This window comes from Stegostoma tigrinum, chromosome 15 (genome assembly GCF_030684315.1).
Source record: "Stegostoma tigrinum isolate sSteTig4 chromosome 15, sSteTig4.hap1, whole genome shotgun sequence".
Taxonomy (NCBI): domain Eukaryota; kingdom Metazoa; phylum Chordata; class Chondrichthyes; order Orectolobiformes; family Stegostomatidae; genus Stegostoma; species Stegostoma tigrinum.
The window spans coordinates 38,258,090-38,283,602 of NC_081368.1; the positions used below are offsets into that span (position 1 = coordinate 38,258,090).

Below are 25,513 nucleotides of genomic sequence, written 5' to 3' on the forward strand. Positions count from 1 at the left end.
GTAATGCGTCTTTTGTAGATGATGTATACTGTTGCTTCTGTGTGTTGGTGGCAGAGGGAGTGCACGTTTAAAATGGTTGATAGGTTGCCAATCAAGCAAGCTGTTCAGGCCAAGATGCCAGGCTTCTTCTGTATTGGAAATGTATCAATTCCAGCAAGAATATTCCATCCTGCTTTCTATTTGTGCCTTGTAGGTAGTTGACAGACATCATACTCTGATAGTGCTGGTGGTGTCTTAGGACACCTGAACATTTAATACAGTGAGTATGACTATCTCAGGCTGTTTGCTTGTCTTGGGATAGCTTTCCCAATTTTGGTGCAAGCCCCCAAGTATTACTGAAGAGGACTATCGCAGATCAACAGGGCTAGGATGTGAGTTTGCTCGCTGAGCTGGAAGGTTAGTTTTCAGACGTTTCGTCACCATTCTAGGTAACATCATCAGTGAGCCTCCGAAGCGCTGGTGTTATGTCCCGCTTTCTATTTATCTGGTTAGGTTTCCTTGGGTTGGTGATGTCATTTCCTGCTCTTTTTCTCAGAGGATGGTAGATGGGCTCCAAATCAATGTGTTTGTTGATTTGAGTTCCGGTTGGAATGCCATGCTTCTAGGAATTCTCGTGTGTCTCTCTGTTTGGCTTGTCCTAGGATGGATGTGTTGTCCCAATCAAAGTGGTGTCCTTCCTTATCTGTACGTAAGGATACGAGTGAGAGTGGGTCATGTCGTTTTGTGGCTAGTTGATGTTCATGTATCCTGGTGGCTAGCTTTCTGCCAGTTTGTCCATTGTAGTGTTTGTCACAGTTCTTGCAAGGTATTTTGTAGATGACGTTCGTTTTATTTGTTGTCTGTATAGGGTCTTTTAAGTTCATTAGCTGCTGTTTTAGTGTGTTGGTGGGTTTGTGGGCTACCCTGATGCCAAGAGGTCCAAGTAGTCTGGCAGTCATTTCGGAAATGTCTTTGATGTAGGGGAGAGTGGTTATGGTTTCTGAGCCCGTTTTGTCTGCCAGCAATGAACCCAAACAAACAGACAAAACGGGCTCAGAAACCATAACCACTCTCCCCGACATCAAAAGACATTTCCGAAATGACTGCCAGACTACTCGGACCTCTTGGTGGGTTTGTGGGCTACCCTGATGCCAACACACTAAAACAGCAGCTAATGAACTTAAAAGGCCCTATACAGACAACAAATAAAACAAACGTCATCTACAAAATACCTTGCAAGACTGTGACAAACACTACATTGGACAAACTGGCAGAAAGCTAGCCACCAGGATACAAGAACATCAACTAGCCACAAAACATGACCCACTATCACTCGTATCCTTACGTACAGGTAAGGAAGGACACCACTTTGATTGGGACAACACATCCATCCAAGGGCAAGCCAAACAGACATGCACGAGAATTCCTAGAAGCATGCCATTCCAACCGGAATTCCATCAACAAACACATTGATTTGGAGCCAATCTACCATCCCCTGAGAAAAAGAACAAGAAATGACATCACCAACCCAAGGACACCTAACCAGATAAATAGAAAGCGGGACATAACACCAGCGCTTCGTCGGAGGCTCACTGATGTTACCTAGAATGGTGACGAAACGTCTGAAAACGAACCTTCCAGCTCAGCGAGCAAACTCCCATGCAGAACCTCCAACCTGAGCTACAAATCTTCTCTCAACTCGCTAGCAACAGGGCTAGGTTCGCAAGTGTTGCTTATGCTGGACGGTCTGTTTTGTCGGATTTTGTAGAATGATAGTTTTTTTTTCGGTTTTCTGGGCCATGGCAGAGGGTAATTGGCAGTTGATCACAGTGCAAGGGGCTGGAGTTACATATTGGCCATGCCCTTTAAGGATGGCCAATCTTCTTAAGGACATCAGTGAACCAAATTTCACAATCTGCAAAGCATTGCCTGGGCCTTGATGATTAATACCAGAAAGTACAAATCATTCCATATTACTATAATTCTCCCACTCTCTCATGCTCCAGTTTTATTAGGAAATCAATCAGTAAATGCTGTTTTACAGTACTCTTGCCAACTATTACTTTGCTTGAGTAGACTGCTGGGGCAGTAATTACTCATGCTGCATTTATCCTGCTTTTTGGGGGGCACTATGTATTTGAGAGACTTTGTCAAGCAGACAACCAGCTTTCTTTTTTTTTAAAGCTGTATTTGAACCTGGTTGCATGGTGTGTGTGTGTGTGTATCTAGTTGTAGTTTCAGCCAGAACTATAACATTTTGATTTCATGACATAAATCAAATTTGTTGAAGATTAGCATCTAGATGATTTGAAACCTGGGGAGATGGTACAGACAAATCATCCAGTCAGGCCCTTGTTTTTGTTTGCATATGCTGGGCCTTGGCATCATTTGTGAATGGACTGTTTTTTTTGTGTGGAGCCATCTTCTGTTGTTCATCTTCACCTCATCCTCACTGAAAAGAATTGTGGGTGATCTGAATTCAGCTTTTTGTCTCTGTAAACCTTTTTTTCTTTGCTTTTCCTGTACTTGGCACATTTCACCAAGTCTGAAGATGAGCCAAGCTATTAGACCATACATTTTGTACTGGCATTAAAAAATTCTGCTGTAGGTGAAAATAATATGTTCACATGTACCCAGTTTTTACTGAAGACTTATTCTCTGTCCATCTATTCAGGTCAGTGCCATCTCACGGATTCATAATGTTGCATCTAAATGGCACTGTTCAGGACTCATGTTGGACACCATTTTAACTGTTCCTCTATCCACTGTTGCCTTATCATCTTCAACATTTAATAATAACTTAATTGCTCCATATTTGCCAAAATAAGGAAAGCCACTATGACTGTTGCAGGCACACCCTTTAACATGTATTTTTTTTTAAGTTAGGTAGTTAGACTATATAGTTGTGTACGTGAGCTTCCAAAGGCTCTTAATAATGTGCCACATATAGCCTTGACAACAAGTCAGTACTCATTTTTACGTGAGCTTTAACAGGACTGTACAGTTTTTTTTTCTTCTATGGAACTGTTTGGAAATCTGAAACAAAAAATTGCTGGAAAAAGTCAGCAAATCTGGAAGCACCTGTTGAGGAAAAGTGATGCCTTGTGGTATTATCACAGGACTGTTAATCCAGAGATCCACATAATAATAACATTCTGGGGATCTGGGTTTGAATCCTGACGTGAATGGTGGAATTAGAGTTAAATTCAATTAAAAAAAATCTGAAAACTAGCATCCTTACCTGGTCTGGCCTACATATGACTCCAGACCCAAAGCACTGTGGTTGACTCTGAACTAGGAATAGAATAAGTGATGCCCTCATCCCATTAATGCTTCAGGTCCTGTGACCCTTCTTTTGGAGCTCCTGAAATTAACTGAATAACAAGAAGCAGTTATGTAAGTTCAAGACTGGAGTAAAATATATAGTGGGTTTGCCCAGCAGTTAATAAGTACTAAAAGACTCCAAATTGGGTTAACAAGGTTCAACTTCAAATTGTCATGTTATGGTGAATCTTGAAAATAATAAACTTCAAGAGGTTATTGATGGAATTTACACGCATTTAAAATGCTTCATACAGAATAGTAGGATAAACTAATCCCATTGATGGAATGATTCAGAACGGAAGATTTGGCAAAAGCTCCATGGAGGAAAAACTAATGTATACAGGGATTAGGTTATGAAATACTCTGGTTGTTAAGAGGCTGGTGGAGGCAGATTCAATTGAGATTGAGGGGGGGAAAAACTTCACAGGGTAATAGCAAAAAGAGCAGGGAATGGGAGAAAGATATTGTGCCTACTCAGGGGTGGTAGCAACATGGTAAATTGGCCTCCTGTTCTTAATCATTCTATGCTGGGAAACATGGTGTTCTGATTCAAGAGTTCGACAAATTACCTGGATATGTTTTAAAGGTTTTGATCTAAATTATTAATGCTGCTATGTTAGCAAAGCATGATGGTATTTCTGGAGTTTTCAATATAAAGACGCTGAACTCTCTCGTGTGTAAACAATCCCTTTTATAGTTAGGCATATGTCATTTTAAAAGATGCCAACTACAATAAAGAAACAATTGTAGAAGAAAAGGGTTTTTAGTAAGAATGAATTCCTCCTTTCTGATGTCAAAGGTTAGTATACATGTGGAGTAAAGATATCTCCTCAACCATTGATTCTGGCAAATAACAATTTGTGGTTCTTTCTTGATGACCTTTCTAGTAGTCAACATAGCAGCAGCCCCCCCCCCCCCCCCCCCCCAATCAATGCTGATAGTGGGATTCTCATCATTGTGTCAATAACACAATGACAATTTTTTTTTTGGGGGGGGGGGGGGGGAAACTCACTGAGCAGCTTTCCAAAAATCAGTTGCCACACAAAATGGATTTATACATGTATCTATTTTAGAAAGGAACTACTAAGCTACTATTAGAAAGTGCTAAATTCCTTTTTGGACTAAAGACACTCTCTACTTAATATCCACTGAAGTAAAGCCTCGTGGAATAATAACTGTAACAAAATTGCAACAGAATAATCTGTTCAAACTTAGATTGATGAAATAAAACCCCATGCATGCTTTGCATAATGGAAAACAAGAGTTGATTTTCAGATTGTGAAACAGTTAATAATTCTCCAGTTTGTAGTTGTGCACAGCAGATGGCATTCAAGGACAGTTAAGGCTGTTTAGTATAGAACACGAGTCAAACTCCACCTGAAATCTGCTCAATTTCACATGATGAACAAATCAAATGATTAGAAAGGGTTCAAAAGTTGAACATAGAACAGTACAGCACAGAACAGGCCCTTCAGCCCACGATGTTGTGCCGACCATTGATCCTCATGTATGCACCCTCAAATTTCTGTGACCATATGCATGTCCAGCAGTCTCTTAAATGTCCCCAATGACCTTGCTTCCACAACTGCTGCTGGCAACGCATTCCATGCTCTCTCAACTCTGTGTAAAGAACCCGCCTCTGACATCCTCTCTATACTTTCCTCCAACCAGCTTAAAACTATGACCCCTCGAGTTAGCCTTTTTTGCCCTGGGAAATAGTCTCTGTACATTAACAAATGTACACTTATTGTGTATTATCCACAGTATATCCCAAAACTATATTTACCTCATGCAACAATGAACGTTTAAGGAGATAGATAAATTAGGCTATGAAAACCCTCAGAGAAGATCCTGACGTGCATTTTTCTGAATCATTACTTCCTGTGCTTCAGGATTTCCTCCCAGAGTCAATGTTTTGGCTTTAGACATGCCAGAGGGCCTGGGTCATGGTCTTTATTACCAGATAAATCCAAGGAAGGGGGAAAAAAAAAATCAACCACGCATTGCATTCAGCCATCTGATCAAGGATTTGATTCAATACATTGTGAGGATCATGTTCTAAAAGTTTAGATGTCCAAGAGTCTTCACCATAATCCTGAAATTACTTCATGATGATACTGCAACTATAGTGAAAGAACTGAAACAGATGCAGTTAAATCCAGAATGAGGTCAAGCAATGCTGTGTGACTATGTGACAGTTTGAACTATTTACAATCTATTTGACAGCTGATATTCACCTCAAATGTCAACTGCTCTCTGATGCCCATTAAATATCAGCTGGACAATTGTAACTGTTTACATTATTGCTTTGAAAGGTATACTTATTCAGTGTAGACTACTTGCTCCCAGTGCTAAACATAAAAGAAAGAAAGACAATAGTTTTTTGGTTGTGCAACCTGTAGAAAGCATTCTATACGGTGGCAATAACATACAAAATTGTGTCTTTATTGTTGCAAGATGCAGTACTGAGTCAACAGATGAAGTCATATGTGTCTTTGAAAGATGATCTGACATAGGGATAAGCAAATCAGTGGCAGTGATTGAGCTTCTGACAATAACAGCTTTAAGACTCCTTTTACATTCCCAAGACAGTTGCAGAATCAGGCACTGTCTGAATTTCACTTCAAGAATTTGCAATCATTGCAGTTTTCCCCAAAATATTTGAAATGACTAAATCCGAGAAATGTCAAATAAATGCAGGAGGCATTTTATAAATCCCAAACAGAAAACCCACATTTCAGGATCTCTCTAGATATTGGACCATTTGACCAGAGATCTGCCAAGTACCAAACGTTTCAATGATCTCTAAGGCAGAGATCTCAAAATAGAGCAGGACCTCCTTTTAATGAACTGTCCTTTCCTTCTGCCTGCGGAAATCTGAAAGAAGACAGATAAAATTTGACAATCCAAGTTAAGAAATTAATTAGCTTCCAACCTTAAGAGTGCATGCTACAAAAAAATTTAACTATTTCCCCACTCTATCATCACAAACTCATCGTTCAAACTAGTAATGTAAAAGAAAATAAAAACCATATTGTGTGGAAGGGCTATCGGCTCAGGTTGCCTGCAACAACAGATGCTCTCATGAGTGAAACAGATTTATTTTTGTCAGCAGAAATGTCTTTCATCTATATAACGCTGCCTCCAATTCTGTGCATTACCTGATTAGTAGGAGATTTAAGCTTTAATTTATGTACGGAATATTAGCGCTTGCTACTGCCTATGCAGTAAACAACAATCTGCTACTTTAAGTGTAGTCAAGATGGAAAACAAAAATAAAAACACTGTTCCACACTCAGTTTAGATCCCTGCCAAAGACACACTGATCTCCTAATTCTGTACGCCAACCACCAGAAAATAAATAGCTTTTCTTGTGAACACAGGGTAATATAGCTGTATTTGGTACAGATAACACTGCACATTGTACTAGAGGTACACAGTAGGAGATAATTTAAGATGCAGATTTTATTTTGGTTGGGTAATTTAAGCTTCTACGTCAGAATCTAAGTGTTTAAAAAAAGTACTTTAGGAACCAGATTTTCAAATTTTTTTCAGTAGTCTATTTAAAACATAGCCCTCACCAGCAACAATTGAGATTCTACATATTATAGTACGTGTGTATAGCAGTCAAACAAGCCAAAGAGAAAATGTCAGGAGGTATGGAGGTTTGGGATACAAGGTGATTTGGCTGTCTGGATTCAGAAGTGGTTGGCTGACAGGAGGCAGAGAGTGGTTGCAGATGGTAAGTATTCTGCCTGGAGGTCAGTGCTGAGTGGTGTCCCACAGGGGTCTGTTCTTGGGCCTCTGCTCTTTGTAGTTTTTATAAATGACTTGGATGAGGAGGTTGAGGGGTGGGTTAGTATGTTTGCTGATGACACAAAGGTTGGAGGTGCCGTTGATAGGATCGAGCGCTATTGCAGGCTTCAGCGAGACACTGACAGAATGCAGAGCTGGGCTGAGAAATGGCAGATGGAGTTCAACCTGGATAAATGCGAAGTGATGCATTTTGGAAGGTCGAACTTAAATGCTGAATATAGGATTAAAGGCAGGATTCTCAGCAGTGTGGAGGAACAGTGGGAATTGGTGTTCAAGTGCATAGCTCCCTCCAAGTTGCCACCCAAGTGGATAAGGTTGTTAAGAAAGCATATGGTGTTTTGGCTTTCATTAACAGAGGGATTGAGTTTAAGAGCCGCGAGGTTATGCTGCAGCTCTACCAAACCCTGGTGAGACCACACTTGGAATACTGAGTCCAGTTCTGGTTGCCCTATTATAGGAAAGATGTGGAGGCTTTGGAGAGGGTGCAAAGGAGGTTTACCAGGATGCTGCCTGGACTGGAGGGCTTGTCTTACGAGGAGAGGTTGACTGAGCTCGGACTTTTCTCTCTGGAGAGGAGGAGGAAGAGAGGTGACCTGATCGAGGTGACAAGGCAATGAGAGGCATGGATAGAGTCGATAGCCAGAGACTTTTCCCCAGGGCAGGATTGACTGCCACGAGGGATCATAGTTTTAAGGTGTTAGGAGGAAGGTATAGAGGAGACGTCAGAGGGAGGTTCTTCACCCAGAGAGTTGTGAGCGCATGGGATAGTTTACCAGTGGTAGTCGTGGAAGCGGAGTCATTAGTGACATTTAAGCGACTGCTGGACATGCACGTGGACAGCAGTGAATTGAGGGGAATGTAGGTTAGGTTATTTTATTTTTGGATTAGGATTATTCCATGGCACAACATCGTGGGCCGAAGGGCCTGTACTGTGCTGTACTTTTCTATGTTCTTTGTGTATGAAATAAACACACCGAATGATATGCAAGAAATATTTTAAGTGAACAGTGCTGAAAAATTACTTTAAATAGATGAAGAATTAAATGTTAAATCCCTGTCAACTTCAATGCATGTGTTAACCAATCCACTAATGAGGAAGTTAAACTCACTCAAATCAATATCCATCCTGTGCACCAACATGAGGACTTGCTGGGAAGTGTTTTCATTGATCTCTAACTCTTCCTTTTAAAGTCCTTGAAAATCACTAATGATTAAGTTTTGGTCACTCTTTACGTCCTCCTTTGGCTGTGACCATTTTTTTGATCACACATTTAAAGCACCTTAATGACTTTTATGTTAAAAACATGTTATATGTTATTCAAACCTACATTTATTATAATTTGCTTTGTTACAAATTAAATTTTAAATTTTTCAAAAAAAAGGACAGATTTTGAAGCTCGGATTTGGCAGATAAATGCACTCCAATTCAGTACAGCCACATACAGACAGGAAAAACCCAGGCTTAATCTCTAATAGGTGTTGCTAAATGTTGATCACAGTTAGGGAGCTACAACTATCCCAAGACAATCAAGGAGAAAAGAATAAATATCTACTTTAAAATTACCCAATTACCACTGCTGGATAATGTGTGTAGGGACTGCTCAGGATCAGGTTTTGTTGACAAATAGTTAGCAGAGGACATCTGAATACTGTCCAAACATGTGAAACAGGCATTTGAGTGATGTAGTGGGAAAAAAACTTGCATTTGTGTAGTATCTTTCACATCCTTAGAACGCCCCACCCTGAACCCCAAAAGCACTTTTATAGTTGCTGTGATTTTTGAACAGCACAATTGCAAAGTAGGGAACAGAGCAGCCAATATGCAAAATGAAAGCTCCTATAAACGATGTGATAATGCCAGGTACAGTAGTTATTTTATTTTTAAGCCCTGATTGAGGGATAAGTAGTAGCCAGGACACTAAGAAGAGCTCCTCTACTTCAAAATTAGGCAATGGAATCTTATACATTCACTTAGTGTTATGCAGGGCAGCAATAATGTTGCATTCAAAAGCACGTAACAGATTTTGTCTAGAATTTATGCTGAAGTCTGTGGAATGGTACTTGAACCCACAATCTAGAAGCAAAAGAGCTACCCTTTGATCTACAGTGACACCGAGTACAAAGAAAATTAACTCTAGCAACGACTAGCATCTCAGAAAACAAATGTTTTTTAAAAAAGTTATGTAAACCCCAAACCAGCAAAATTCCGTCTCCTCCTTGGAACTCAAAGCATTTTTGGTAACATGATCTCTTTCCTGTTGGCATGATCCAGGTCATGAGGAATACTAATTTTCTCAGTTTTTTTTCTATTTTTCTCAAGCAGATGGAAGGTAGAATAGCATTGAGTAGTGAGACAGGTCCTGATTTACAACAAGAGTGTGCATAGCAGTCAAACAAGCCAAAGAGAAAATATCAGAAAAATGACAACAGATAGTCAGAAGAATTTAAATAAACTACTTACTTCACAATGCATAACTATTTTAAATGTATAGTTGTTTGGAAGGAAAAGTTTAATATTATTAAAGTGAAAGAGTAAAAAAACTAAACTATCAACTTTGTTCATGTCTCACCATTATTTATGATGATAGGGGAAACATAAGTCATGATACAAAAGACCTGTCAATGTAATAATTATTAGTATCTGTATTCATGCTAACTAAGAACTTGGAACAAATTTGAACCACGGATTTGTGTAGCCTCATCTAATCTGATACAAAAACGGAAATTGTTGGAGAAACTTGGCAGGTCTGGAATCATCTGTGAGAAGAAAGTCGAGTAAATGTTGAGTCCAGTAACTCCTCATTGGAAAACCTAATCTGATTTTGCTGTTAAAGTGAGCGAGTGTAATGAGGGTAAGTGATAATGCATCTAATTGGAGGCGGCCTTGCAATAATGGTTGAAAATTGCTGAGAAGAAAGCAAATCGAGTAGAAAGAGAGAGTACGTGGCCTGATTGTTGAAAAAAAAACGTTCCCGAGGTTTGAACTGGAGCCTTAGTATTTCACTATATTTAGAAATAACATAACAAAAAGAGTTGTACCTCCAAAATTTGCAAACTGTGGCACTAGAGTGGAGACACAGTAAATAGTATGTAAGAAAACAGGAAATTGCAAAGGGACAAACGAAGTGAACGGGAAACCAATCCTTCTGACTTTTTGGGTTTAAGCAGGTGTCAAAAAAGTTACCACAGGGAAAACTGGCTTGTGGCAACCAAGTTGTAGCAATGTCAACTTTTGATCCTTTGACATCAACTCTTCGTATCATTATAAAGCAGAATTCACCAAGGGTTGGATTATTCACCTGCTAATGGAGAATGTGAGCTGAGTTTAGACAGTCGGGAGACAGATTAGTTATCCTTTACTGATGATGTTTTGTTGCAATTGTAATTCTGCTCAGTGTGACAGGAACTGTAGGTTTAGACATTTGGTGGCTGTGCTTGTCTAAGGAATCTAAGGTGTGAAGTTATCATCTGTGGGATTCTGACTGAATACCTTTAAACCAGGATACTGCCTAAAAGAAACAAAATCCCTACCTCCCCACCTATACTCTCCTCTCCAGCTTCAGTCCGCCTCCCCCTCTTTATGCCAGAACCCTCACCCCATCCCCCTCTCTGATGAAGGGTCTAGGCCCGAAACGTCAGCTTTTGTGCTCCTGAGATGCTGCTGGGCCTGCTGTGTTCATCCAGCCTCACATTGTCTCAAAAATCCTAATGCCATGGAATGGCCTGGTTGGCCTGGAATAACAGTATCCAGGCAGTGTGTAATGCCACTTGATTCAAGGCAGGAGCGTGCCACGTGGGCGTTCCTGCATTTCCAATACTGATTCTGGCTCAGGGTTTCCTAAGTAACAGAGCAACTACTTCACTGTGATCTACTGAAGTCATCCGTCTAAAGAAGTTGGGACACTGGTTAGCACTGCTGGCTTACAGCATCAAGAATAAGGGTTTGATTCAAGCCTTGGGCAACTATCTGTGTGGAGTTATCACATGTTCCCTGTGTCTGCATGGGCTTCCTCCAAGTGCTCCGATTTTTCTCACAGCCAACGTCAAGTGAATTGGCCATGCTAAACTGTCCATACTGGCCAGTGATGTGCAGACTTGGCGCATTAGCCATGAGAAATGTTGGGTATTGGGATAGGGTCAGGGGCTAGGTCTTTAGAGGGTCAATGCAGACTCAAGGGGTCAACCAACCTCTTTCTGCACCAGGGATTTTAGGAACTGTGGCAAGCTAAGTTTGATAAGGAATACTTAGAGGTTATCCATTGGTTCAGAAAAGATAAATTGGAATATTTTCTAAACAGTAAGCAAATTAAAATTGTGGAGAGATAAAGGGTGTCTACGTACACTGTTATGATTTCAACTAGTGTTAATTTTGGACAGGTTGGATTCCAGAGCAAAACCTGGTTTGTTAGATCCTAATGGGATGTCAGTTATCGAACATTTCAGAAGAGATTGTCACTTAACTTTGACAAAGAATAAAATGTTTATTTAATAAGAAGAACTATGCTACTCTAAGCAAAAAAGCCTGAACAACTTAATTACAAACCACATAAAAAGATTCAAAGTTTTATTCTAGCAACATCCTTACAAACACCCAAACCTCAACAAAGGGACACTATTGCCACAGCGTGCTTTTGGTTTCCTTATGGCAAACTTCCGAGTGTTCTAGCTACTGTTTTCCTTCAGCTAGTATCTCTCCGAGACACAAGAAACAAACTGCAAACTAAACTCATCATAACTTCAGAGCAAATACCAGAGTTTACTAAACTTAGCTTCCGGGCCAGATTTCTTTTTAACAGATGAGCCTCCAATCCCTCAAACACACATACACAGACTAACTAGCTGCCATTTGGAATTATTCCATCGGTATCAAAAGGATGACACAAGGACACCTGCACTGGTTAACAGCATAAACAGAATAAGAACAACTTTTTTTCAAAAAAAAAAGCACAATTGTAAAAATCCAACTCTTCAGATTAAGGTAATAAACCTCATTTAACAGCATATAAACACAAAGTCACCTACATATCAACCCAAACCAATATTACAAAATCAAACTAAAAACAAGTCTAGATTTAGGAGTGATTTAACTGACATGTTGACATAGAAAGATTCAACAAGAATTAATTAAGAAACTTTATTCTTTCAAATTGGGAAATCCAAGGCAAGAGGGCATAAAATTAAAATTACGGTCAGGAGATTCATACTGAAACGTAAGGAAGTAGCTCCTGAAGTGAAAGAATTGTCAAAATCTGGAACTCTTCCAGAAAAGCTGTGGATGACAGGTTACCTAAGCTTTCATGACTGTGATACATTTGTGTTACATAAGCTTGTGAAGGGAGTTGGTACAAATGCAAAGATAGATAAAGCAGCTTGAGATCAGCTATATTTCATTGATGAAGGCAAAAACTGGCCTCATGGCCTACTCAAAATAGTTTTACAACTAGTTTTGTACTTACTGTACGGAAAGTAGCGAACCCTCATGGTAATTTCTTTGGCAGATTTCAAGATTTCAACAGCCTACACAACAGAAAAACATAGAACTCAACAAGAACAAAGATCTGAAGGGAAGAGGACAGACGATTGTTTAAGTCGTGAAAAGCAGTTTTGTTTAAATAATAGAAATAAGTTATCTGAACTGGAATCCATACATTAGCACTGCTATGTCTGATATTAACTGATTTAATTACTTTATAGAATAATGCGTATTCCCCCGAACTTTATTCCATTCAGCAAATTAGGACACTGGTATTATGGTCAGGCTCTGAACTGAAAAAGATCAATCATGCAGATGGAACACTATCATGGGCGGCACAGTGGTTAGCACTGCAGCCTCACAGCGCCAGGGACCCGGGTTCAATTCCAGCCTCGAGTGACTGTCTGTATGGAGTTTGCACATTCTCCCCGTGTCTGCGTGGGTTTCCTCCGGGTGCTCCAGTTTCCTCCCACTGTCCAAAGATGTGCAGGTTAGGTGGATCGGCCATGCTAAATTGCCCATAGTGTTCAGGGGTGTGTGGGATGCTTCAAAGGGCAGTGTGGACTTGTTGGGCCGAAGGGCCTGTTTCCACACTGTAGGGAATCTAATCTAATCATTAACTGTTATGATGTAACAGTGGTTCCTATTGCACGACCTGAATTAGAACATAGAACATAGAACAGTACAGCACAGAACAGGCCCTTCAGCCCACAATGTTGTGCCGACCATTGATCCTCATGTATGCACCCTCAAATTTCTGTGACCATATGCATGTCCAGCAGTCTCTTAAATGACCCCAATGACCTTGCTTCCACAACTGCTGCTGGCAACGCATTCCATGCTCTCACAACTCTCTGCGTAAAGAACCTGCCTCTGACATCCCCTCTATACTTTCCACCAACCAGCTTAAAACTATGACCCCTCGTGCTAGCCATTTCTGCCCTGGGAAATAGTCTCTGGCTATCAACTCTATCTATGCCTCTCATTATCTTGTATACCTCAATTAGGTCCCCTCTCCTCCTCCTTTTCTCCAATGAAAAGAGACCGAGCTCAGTCAACCTCTCTTCTTTAACGTTAAAAATCTTTCATCAAAGAAACTAGTGTAGCTCTATGGGCCATAAATGCAAAACATAAACATACTAGTTCTCATCAGGCTAAAAGTCTATCTTCAGTACTTTCAGTAAAACAAAAACTAAAAATATCATACTATCTTTCCCTCAAAATTAAAAAAAAACGGAATTTGGCATTGTAAAATGTTCATGAGCAAATTTCAGCCTTAAAATCCAGCCAACAGTGTTCCTCCATAGCACTCAAGTCTAGCAAGTCAGCTAGATCTGATACTGTTGTAGAGCCCCAGACAGGATAACAAAATGTTTTTGTGGTTATGACTTCACAACTATATAACTGCGATTTCTGAAACACCGAAATTAAATTGTCCATTGGTCAGTTACATTCTGCCCTAAACTGTAAAATAGGCTGGTCTTCAGATGAATAGAACTGATTCTTTCTAATTGTTTCCCCAGTTCATCATTTCTTGGCACATAGATGTTACAAACTTTCAAAATTGTTGCCCCATGTACATTTAGTGTTAAAGGTTCACACAGATACATTTCTCTGCTCTGACACCTACCTTGCTATGTTCTATGTCCTGAAAGTCAATGTCATTCACAGCAAGGACCTGATCACCCTCCTGCAGCCCTGCATGATCTGCATCGGAATCAGGAATCACCTATGATAAAAGGCAATCACTCACACTTGGGTTAGTAATCAAGAACATGCCTGCACACATATGGCCATTCTTATTAAACAGCACCTTTCATATAAAGTCATCTATGTTAGCAAGATCTGCAGAGGGTCAACAAGTGCCCTTTGCCTCAGCCATGTGTGTGTGTGTGACATTACCAATCAAGTACTGAATTCGGAAAATCATCGACTATGGCATTATGATCCCTAGGTATAGGACTGATACGGGGAGACAATGGCCTAGTGGTATTATCACTGGACTGTTAATCCAGAGACCCAGACAATGTTCTGGGGACCTGGGTTCAAATCCCATCAGGGCAGATGGTGGAATTTGAATTCAATAAATATCTGGAATTAACAGTCTAATGGTCACTGTGAAGCCATTGTAAATTGTTGGGAAAACCCATCTGGTTCACTAATGTCCTTTAGGGAAGGAAACTGCCATCCTTATCTGGTCTGGCTTACATGTGACTCCAGATCCACAGCAATGTGGTGCCCTCTGGGCAATAAATGCTGCTATAAAAGCCAGCGATGTCCTCATCCCATGAATAAATAATGGAAAGAAAAGAACTGAGATCACGCAAGATAATGGGAACTTCAAATGCTAGAGAATCCAAGATAACAAAGTGTGGGGCTGGATGAACACAGCAGGCCAAGCAGCATCTTAGGAGCACAAAAGCTGACGTTTCAGGCCTAGATGCTGCTTGGCCTGCTGTGTTCATCCAGCCCCACACTTTGTTGTTTGAGATCATCCAAATTCATTTCAATGTCAGTGGACAAGACAGACTTCCATCCATCAGCTTGAATTGGATTTAAATGTTACATTTTAACACTTTAAACAACTGAGTTTTCTTTCCAGAATTCTTCAAGCTAGTCCCTGAATAGCTGTCACTCCTTAAGCCATCAAACTGCAGGCTTATGCGTTTTTACTTGGTTGATGAAAATCTCTAAGATTCTAGTTTGGGCATAATACTTAAGAGAAGAACATAAAACTGTGGCATATTTAAATCATGAATACAAACCTTTGATATGAAGATACCAAGCTGAGAGGCCTTGCCCCCTCGAATGTTGAATCCCAGCTGCAAAAAACAAAAACACAATTAAGTTTGTGAAACATCAGATTTACAGAATTTTCAAGGCAGCATCATGTTAATCCTTTGATAAAGTTCTGCCGAGTATTCACTGCAACAATTAATATCCTGGCTGACAGTCAGCTTTAACACTGTAGGCCGGATCAGTTACAATACCAAAACAGCATCTTGCATTGCCACTGTTTTAATTTGTAGTGGATCAACTTTGGGCTGCACTCTCAATGAGAGCTATTTTCAGCTACGCATTTCCTCCCCACAAAGTCAACTCAATCAAGGATCCGCATAAAAAAAAGACAAATTGGAGCATCGTTCAAAGCAAGTTAGTGTTAAATTATAAACAGTTTACCCTCTAAGAACAAAGATATGGCTGTTTCAAACTTATTTTATGAACCCCTACAAGCATTAAACCAAGGTGGAACTGTGTTCCCAGCAACTTATTCAAATTTATTAGGCAATGGGAGGTTGGAAACCATGCTCTATGATGGGGGTCATCTCAAACATTCTTTTCTTCCTCATTGTTGGAGTAGTAACCAATGCCCTGGTATCAAACCGAAGAACTCACTTCCTGGGGCAGTTATAGTAAATCACTGCCAACCTGCAGTACACCAAATCAAGCCTTTGCAATCCATTAAATTATCTTTATAAACTTGTTGAGGACACAACCATTATTGGGTAAAAAGATTATGTAAAAAGATTAACATTAAAGCTGATTCACTCCATCCACAGAAAACAGTGCACTCAAAGCTTAATGATTTCCTTTAACTAACAAATACACACTTAGGTATGAAGAGTTAATACCTGAGCCCCAGAGGGTTTCTTCAACTGGATTATTCGAGGTAAAAACTGGGTCAGTTCATTGTTGTAATCTAAGTGATGTAACCTCTAAAAGAATCAATTAAAAATCAGTTTCAATTTTTAAAATGTTCAAATAGAAACATATTCTTCATTCCTTGAAAAGTCATAAATCAGGTTCATACCCAATTTGCGCCATCACTGACCAGAGTAAAGCTCGTACCTTGATCGCTTTGGAGACCATTAAGATTTGAAGAGAAATTCGAACTCCTAGCAATTAAGTCAACTAAATTACATTAGATTTCATGGTTTTAAAACAACTTAAAAATTATTGTATATAAAGCAAACTCCATTAAACTACCAATCCAGCTTAAAGGCCTATGCTATAAACCTAATACTCCTTGTTATTTCTATCCAAGATTGAATCAAGATTTCAAAAGCACATTTATGTTTCTCAGCAGCAATCCAAAAGCATGTTACCGCTCTCCAAAATGCACTTAAAAATCCCTCAGTGTTCCAGTTTTCTCAGCAGTATAATATTTTGAGGACTTTTCCATTAAGGTTTTAGTTAAGCAATGTTCCAACTTTCCTCTAAGACTTCATGACTGAGGATGTCTTAGCCTCTTGTTCGGATTGCTGGCAGATACCCAAGCACAATCCGAGCCTTTCAAGCTAATTCAACAGACCCTAATGGCAGAAAGCTCAAGGTCACTACAGGAATTTTCCTCATGATAATTAAGATGGGCTTCAGCCACTTCACACTCTACATGGTGGACAATAACTTTAATATTTTATTCGTATAAGACCCGGTAGCTCCCTCAATCTAGTGAGCTACAGGCTACATCAAATCAAAAACTGTGACCAAGATAGTTCTAAAGAGTCATTGGACTTAAAATAGTGGGATAACAAAGTGTGAAGCTGGATGAACACAGCAGGCCAAGCAGCATCTTAGGAGCACAAAAGCTGACGTTTCAGGCCTAGACCCTTCATCATAGTAACTCTTTCTCCACAGATGCTACCAGAACTGCTGAGTTTCTCCAACACTGATTCTGTCACCCATATAAATAATTTATATAGCCAGTACATTTTGCAATTATTTGTCCAGAATTTTGTCTTAAGCAAAAAACTCTCTTGTTGACCAACTACTCCAATCTCTCTCCTCCTGAAAATTTATACTTAATTTAAAGTTGAATTGAAGTAAATGGTGACCCTCTGGCTGTACCACAAGCCTAACAATGAGTCACTTACAAGCGTTTCCACATCACCTCTGAGCTGCCTGAATAATCACAGACTGTTTCAAATGCAATAAATGTATGGTCGTTTGTATCACATTTGTTTACCAGTTTCCTAACTTGATACCCCCACTCATCAACAGCTTAAACTCTTAAATCCTGAAACCAAATGTTACATTCAAAAACATAAATTATGAATGTGATATTCCCAACACACATACAAGCACATTTCTTCCACAAGATCCAACTTCTTCTTCCTTGATTCTATTCCCTAAATTGACAACCACCTAATTTAACCTCTGGGTCCCTATATTGATCAAAATTGCGTTGGCACTTTTTTCTCCCCCCAGGTGTTGTCCATCTTTCCTTTAAATCTACAATCAGAGCAGGAGCATGCCTACCTTTAAGCCAGGAAGGATTCAAGCCTGTTCCACAATGCGTTAACATCTTTGAACAAGCTGATTAGAAAATATTTATTGTCATCACTTTCTTCTCAAAAACAAACCTTTGACACAACTTGCACTTGCAAACTGCAATTTGATCTCTAACATTTCCTTCCTTTCCAAAGGTCCTCACAGATGTTACCATCTCGTAAACTGCTGCCAATCTTTCCAGTATGCCACGTGTGAATTCCTTCAATCAAGATTTTGCCACTTACAATAGCAAAATTACACATCAAAAAGTTACAAATGGCCTGTAATAAAGCCAGTCCATTTCTCCTTGTCCTTCTGGATTGGTCTGTTCTTATGTGGTTGACAATATGCTCCCATCCAGTTGGATGAGACTGTTCCCACCTTGTTCCATTATAACCAAAAAGTATATCTTGAGATGGCTTCTTCTTGAGCTCCCATAAGCCTCTGGTGTACCCAAATAATTTATCCTTCGAACCCACTCAATTCTCATCGACACACATTTCAGGAGACTTCTCAAATTATAATGTTAGCTTTGAATGTATTCTAACACCCCTCCCAACTACTCCAATTGTTAAATTATCAAACTGATTATCTGACATCCCGATTTTCTACAGGAGCAGAAATTTGTTCCAAATAAAAAATGGGAAGACTGAAGTCATTTTTCCAGTCTCCATAAAATCTCCATCACTCTTCCTGGCATCAAAATCAGAACAGTTGAGGTCATACTTGACCCAGTGACAAGCTTCTGACCGTTTTCACTATGAACTGTGCCAATTTCACTTCTATAATATTGGTCAATTTTATAGCTGCCTCAGCTCACCTGCTGAGACCCTCATTAATTTAAGAAAAACTCTAGATTTGGCTATCCCGATGTACACTCCTGACTGATCTCCCAAATTCAACAATCCATAAACTGCAGAATTACTTTGCTGACTGCATCCTAACTTGTACAGTATCTAATTTCAGGGGTGGAAAACCTCAGTTTTTTTGGTTAATCATCCTTGGTCTGATTGTGTCAAGATCCATTTTAGAATCCCTGTCACTACACCAATCAAGACTAGTTGACACAAAAAGATCAGGTATCAAGTCTGGCGTTTTTGACTCTATTACTCAGTACCATAACGGGGATGTCACAAGCACAGCATTAATAAAAAATGAACATAAGCAACACGCTTACCTCCTGCACAGGGATCCATGGCGGTGGATTCTCATATGGAGGCAAGAATACTACTGGATACTGATAGTCATCATAATTGCCTTTTGGGTCTGCGTATACTCGGTTTGACATTGGTTTACAATCTCTAAAAGAATTCACTAAAATCTGCAAATACAATTGCAAACTGCTATGAAAAGCTAAACATTTATACTAAATACTACATTGTAAGAGGTCATAAATTTACTAGATACAAAACAGAAGAGTGATTCAGCCTTTTTTGTGTCACTCATCCAGACAGAATCTACATCCCACTCATAAAATCAAGTTGCTGCTTTACATTAAAAAAAAATTGCCTCCATTAATGAGCAGTTTGCGATAAGAATGATGCAGTAGTTGTAAAGTTGCTTTTTTTTTGGTCAATTGAACCTATGCCCATTGTGCTTTTTCAATTTAACTGGGAAGTAGTTTCTTGAATATTTTTTCATACCATTTGTTACATTATTTATACACATAAAAATAGCCACCTCAGGAAAGAATCAACCGTGGAATGATACACAGTTGCAATAAGATTAAAATTTACTGTCTGCAAAATATAAACAATGAACCAATTTATAAGTTGGTATCTTCAGCAGTATGCACCAAGGCCCTGATTTCTACAAAATTTTAAAAATGCAAACAAAAATAAATAACCCACCCTACAATCTTCAAAATTTCAGGATGCAAAGCAACTATTCCAAAACCTAAGCACCGCCCATCTCAATCACAGGATGTTTCAAAGAATCCCACAGCAAAGTTAGTATGTTGACTGTAATGAATGTTGGAAATATGGCAATTAATCTGTATCTAGCAAACTCCCACAAACAACAATTTGGTAACCATCAGATAATTTGCAGATGATGTTGATGGAGACATTGAGCCAGTCATTATTGCTCTATTGGTAGTTTTCCTTTTCATTATCTTGTTAAACATTTTTCAGTACTAAGTATTATAAGCATGTTGCTTCTGTTAAATCTTGTAGGACATCTGTTTCACAAATGTCTTACTGTTTGAAAACAACAACCAAAGTCATAAGGAAGCTGGTCATCCATTTGCCTCCTTTTTTTTCCTGTGAATCCTGCACAGTGTAAAATTTGACATACCAAAGGAGTGCAAAATATCCCTAGCCACATTATCGCAAAATTATCTGTACATATTTTGAGGTGTAGCGCCAGAATGAGCAACTCAAGTGCATTTACTATTGTCCAACTAGTATTCTTACTGATTTGATTCTATTTGATCCTTTGAACAATTGTAAATCAATAATATTCAAAATAGAAGTGCAAAGAAATTAGACTTCCTTCAACTTGGGTGTAATTAGGCACCTTATGGTTTATCCAGAAAGCTGGGCTGGGTTGAGCTAAGCTTATAATTCCCACTGACACAGTACCTTGAGCTTTATTAATACGGACAGAGCAAAAGAGCAAGGAGGTTATGCTGAACTTGCATAAACCAAATGTTAGACCTCAACTAGACTATCATGTACTGTTCTGAGCTGTAGTAAAGATTTGAATGCATTGGAGAGTGCAGAAAACATTTATAACAATGGCTGAGGTATTTCAGTTACAAGGATAGTTTGGAGAAATTGTGGTGTTCTTCCTGGAGAGAACTTGAAAGTAAAGTTGCCACAATCATACCAGACTAAAGGGCTGTTCTCTCACCAGAAAGAGACAACTAGTGATTGTTTGATTTGAGGGCTGCCACGTCTCAGGCAAGTGGAGAGGCTAAGAAGGAGGCTTCCATCGTAACCTGGTGGACGAATTGAACCCCATGTGATCTGTATCACTCTGCATTACAAACCAGCCATGCAACCATTTGAACAAAATCGATACCTAACGACAAATGCCCATCCAAATTCTGCTCAATTTTCCATTTCCTTGTTTGAGCACTTAGTATGCCAAGTGAATTTCATAACCCTACTTTATTTCCTTTCTGCTTGTCTGGGCAAACAGTTATGGTTTGATATTGAGGTTACCAATCAATTCAATGACTTCAGGTAGTGCATCATGAATACCTGTGAGGCCACTAGGAATGATCTCGCAAGGAAGGTGTTCAGTGTGTGCACAATAGTCTGATTTGGATGTCCATAGTTGAGCTTTTCCCTTGTTTCATTTGTGCTGTAGGTGGCCATATTTTCTCTGGACCATTCTCAAACAGTTGAAGTTTATTCAAATTTTCTTTGAAAATTGATACCTGAGACTTCACTTGTGATGTGATTGAAGACAGGAATAGTTTTTAGTGAGTTATCTTGTGCCAATGACAGTGCAGGGCACAGGTAGACTACTGAAACTCCCCAAAACCTTACAGCTACTTCCATCCTCCTGGCATCTCTTGGGGCAGCATGATGGCTCACTGATTAGCACTGCTGCCTCACACCACCAGGGGCCTGGCTTCAATTTCACCCTTGGGCGACTGCCTGTATGCAGTGTGCATGTTCGCCATGTATGCATGGGCTTCCTCCCACAATCTAAATATGTACAAGTTAGGAGAATTGCCCAGGCTAAATTGCTCCAAAGCATACAGGCCAAGTGAATTGGCCATGGGAAACGCCGGGTTACCAGGTTGGGGGCCTGGGTAGGATCCTCCTCTTCGGAGAGTTGGTGTAGATCTGATAGGCGAATAGCCTGCTTCCACATTATAGGGATTCTAACTAATCACCTACCTGATCAGGCAGTTCCATGTGAAACTTCGAATCAAATCAGCTTCCCACACATAACTGCACATGCTCCCACAAGGATCAGTCCTCAAATCAGCTCTCTTCAACATATACCAATGACCTCCATCCCACAAAAGTCACACCTGGACTATCTCTAGCAACTCCCTCACCTTCCTGGACATGTCTGTCTCCAGCTCGAGCAACTACCAAGAAACCAATATCCATTTCAAGCCCACCGACTCCCACATCCACCTAGAATACACCTCCTCCCACCCACCTTCCTGCAAAAATGCCATCCGCTATTCCCAATCCTTCGCTTCTGCCGCATCTGCTCCCAGGATGAGGCATTCCACTCCCGCACATCTCAGATGTCCTCATTTTTCAAGGACTGCAACTTCCCACCCGCAGTGTTCGAGAATGCCCTCAACCATGTCTCCCGCATTTCCCACAACTGATCCCTCACACCCCGTCCCCGCAATAACAATCTAAAAAAGAATCCCCCTCGTCCTCACATACCACCCCACCAACGTCGGGATCTAACACATCATCCTCCGACATTTCCGCCATCTGCAATCTGACCCCACCACCAAAGACATTTTTCCCTCCCCACCCTTGTCTGCTTTCCGAAGGGACCACTTTCTCAGGTGACTCCCTTGTCCGCTCCACACTCCCCTCCAGCCCTACCACACTCAGCATTTTTCCCTGCAACCGCAGGAAGTGCTACACCTGCTCCCACACCTCCTTCCTCACACCCATCTCAGACCCCAAGAAGACCTTCCACATCAAGCAGATGTTCACCTGCACATCTGCTTACGTGGTATACTGCATCTGCTGTACCCGTTATGGCCTCCTCTACATCGGGGAAACCAAGCGGATGCTTGGGGACTGCTTTGCAGAACACCTACGCTCGGTTCGCAATAAACAACTGTACATCCCAGTTGCGAACCATTTCAACTCCCCCTCCCATTCCTCCGATGACATGTCCATCCTGGGCCTCCTGCAGTGCCACAACGATGCCACCCGAAGGTTGCAGGAACAGCAACTCATATTCCACTTGGGAGCCCTGCAGCCCAATGGTATCAATGTGGATTTCACAAGCTTCAAAATCTCTCCTCCCCCTACCACATCCCAAAACCAGCCCAGCTCGTCCCCACCTCCCTAACCTGTTCTTCCTCTCACCCATCCCCTTCTCCCCCTCAAGCTGCACCCCCATTTCCTACCTACTAACCTATCTCCTCCCTACCTCCCCACCTACACTCACCTTTACTGGCTCCATCCTCACCTGTTTGACTTGTGTCTCCTCTCCACCTATCTTCTCCTCACTCCATCTTCAATCTGCCTCCCCCCTCTCTTCCTATTTATTTCAGAACCCTCTTCCCCTCCCTCATTTCTGATGAAGGGTCTAGGCCCAAAACATCAGCTTTCCTGCTCCTAAGCTGCTGCTTGTCCTGCTGTGTTCATCCAGCTCTACAACTTGTTATCTCACAGTCTTTCACATTTTTGATCTGAGTTTTCCATGCTAAAGAAACTCCAGGATGTTGAGAAAACAATCTGAAGATTAATGTTTGTTGGAAGACTCAGAAAATAAAATATCCAGGATTCTAAAGGAACTTGACAGGGTAAATGCTGAGAGGATACTGTCCTCCATGGGAGAGATGGGACCAAAGTGCATTGTCTCAGAATAAAGGAACATCAATTAAGACTGGGATGAGGAGGAACTTTTTTCACTCAGAGGACTGTGTGTCTTTGGATATCCTTGCCACAGAGAGCTGTGGGGGCATTGTCCTAACATGTGTTTTAAGACTAAGATCTTGATCAGTAGGGAAATCAAGCACTTAGAGAAAACACAGGAACATGGACGTGATGAATGTTAGAGCAGCCATAATCCTATTGAATGGTGCAGTAGGCTAGAGGTCAGTCTACTGTTCCTACTTCCTTTGTCGAGGAACCACAGGAGTTTCTTATGAAATTAATTGGCATTGTAATCCCTCCATCAATAGCAAAACGGTAAACAATAATGAATTAACACAAAAGAAAAGTACAGAAGCTGTAAATCTTAAACAGTAGAGTGTACATCAAATCCCTCTGTCCTGAGGGTCACCAGACTCAAAACATTAACTCTGACTTCTCTCCACAAATGCTGCCAGATCTGCCAAGCTTTTCCAGTAATTTCTGTTTTTGTTTCAGATTTACAGCAGCTGCAGTTCTTTCGATTTCTACTGTTATGCCTTTATTGTGCTCACCTACATTTACTATTTTTAGTCAGTTGCCTGGCCTTTTAATGTCACATCCTATTCTAAAATTAGCCAAAGTGAGCAAAGAATTACTTCTTCTCCTGCAAGCGCCACATTCCAGGTTCTTTAGTTGATGTTTCAGCAATTTGACGTTTAAAATATCTATTTCCTTTCTTCGAATTTATTGTACACATTCAATTTTCGTCAGCAGAAAACGTCCGAGGAGTAGCATAATCTGTCCCCTCTACAGCCGCAAGCGTTTCCACGATTTGTTTTTTAAAATAAAATCTGCGTAGAAATCCGGCTAGCACACAGGCCGCAGCCTGTTAAAGTGCAGCAATTTAAATTTACTTTAATGCCAGTTATCAGAAATACCGAGAGGGGTATGACCTATCTTCCAAGCTGAGTGGGGCTGGCCACATAAACATAGTAACGCCGCGGGTTTGTTTATAAAGCACTAAACAAGGCAAAGAGGCGGGAATCGAAAAGGAAATTTCCCGAAACGCAACTTTTTTCCGAATTTCTGGGAAACAAGGCCTGGAGCTCAGATCAACATCATTCCGGGCAGGAGGCTGACCACAGCCTGAAAAGGACCAGGACAGCCACGACAAACTAACCGTTACCTCGGGATACCCCCGCCACTCCGTGCAGGACCCGCAGTGACCCACAGCCGGCCGTTAATCACGTGACTACAATTTGACCTCGGCGGTGACGGTTTCACCAAAATACAGGGAATGGAGGCGGGGCCTGAGTGTGGGGGCGGGGCCTGGATCGACCGGCTTGTTGTGGACAATATTAGTCTTCCATCAATATTGTCAAGCTTTCCATTGACTGCCACTTCACACGGCACGTGGTCTCATGGCCACAGTTCTGTTTATCAGCACTATTGACAACACCTGCCATCATTTTACTGATCAGAGATAATGGGAACTGCAGATGCTGGAGATTCCAAGATAATAAAATGTGAGGCTGGATGAACACAGCAGGCCAAGCAGCATCTCAGGAGCACAAAAGCTGACGTTTCGGGCCTAGACCCTTCATCAGAGAGGGTCTGATGAAGGGTCTAGGCCCGAAACGTCAGCTTTTGTGCTCCTGAGATGCTGCTTGGCCTGCTGTGTTCATCCAGCCTCACATTTTATTATCATTTTACTGATAACTGAATTAGCTTTATTGTCACAACTACTTAAATGAGTAGTGAAAAGTTTATAGTCGCTGCCTCGCAGCACCATCTTTAGTACAGATAGTTAAGATGAAACGCAGAGGAAACAAAAAAAGTAAAAACGAATAGTCTAGCATTATTTCTTTTCTTAATTTTTTTCTTCCTTCTACTCAGAGGAAAAAATTAAGAATATATCAGTCTTTCCAACCCTGTACCTGTCAGGGAGATCACTTCCTTCGTCACAACCTGTGCCAGACCCAGCACCAGCACCCTAGGAGTTACCCCACTTTAGACACCATATCTTTGTCACTGGGCCTACTTAACCCACATTCACGCTGCAACCATGACCACCTTGCACCATTGTCAGGCTACAAGTCCCACTTTACCTGATGTCACATTTCAAGATGGC

The 25,513-nt window shown here is 40.7% G+C and overlaps 1 protein-coding gene across 2 annotated transcripts; it reads right to left on the minus strand.

Moving 5' to 3' along the window:
- Positions 1-5,727: 5,727 nt before the first annotated feature.
- Positions 5,728-24,682, minus strand: pdzd11 (PDZ domain containing 11). 2 transcript variants are annotated; one of them, XM_048544785.1, is made up of 7 exons: positions 24,569-24,682; positions 19,041-19,184; positions 16,225-16,308; positions 15,358-15,414; positions 14,223-14,321; positions 12,576-12,636; positions 5,728-6,180 (listed from the first exon to the last, which is right to left on the minus strand). In XM_048544785.1, the coding sequence occupies exons 2-7, from the start codon at positions 19,149-19,151 to the stop codon at positions 6,146-6,148; spliced, it is 447 nt and encodes a 148-aa protein (XP_048400742.1). In that variant the 5' UTR covers positions 19,152-19,184; positions 24,569-24,682; the 3' UTR covers positions 5,728-6,145. The 2 variants fall into 2 exon arrangements, with proteins under 2 accessions (XP_048400742.1, XP_048400743.1); XM_048544786.1 differs by having other exon boundaries at positions 24,563-24,682.
- Positions 24,683-25,513: the final 831 nt, after the last annotated feature.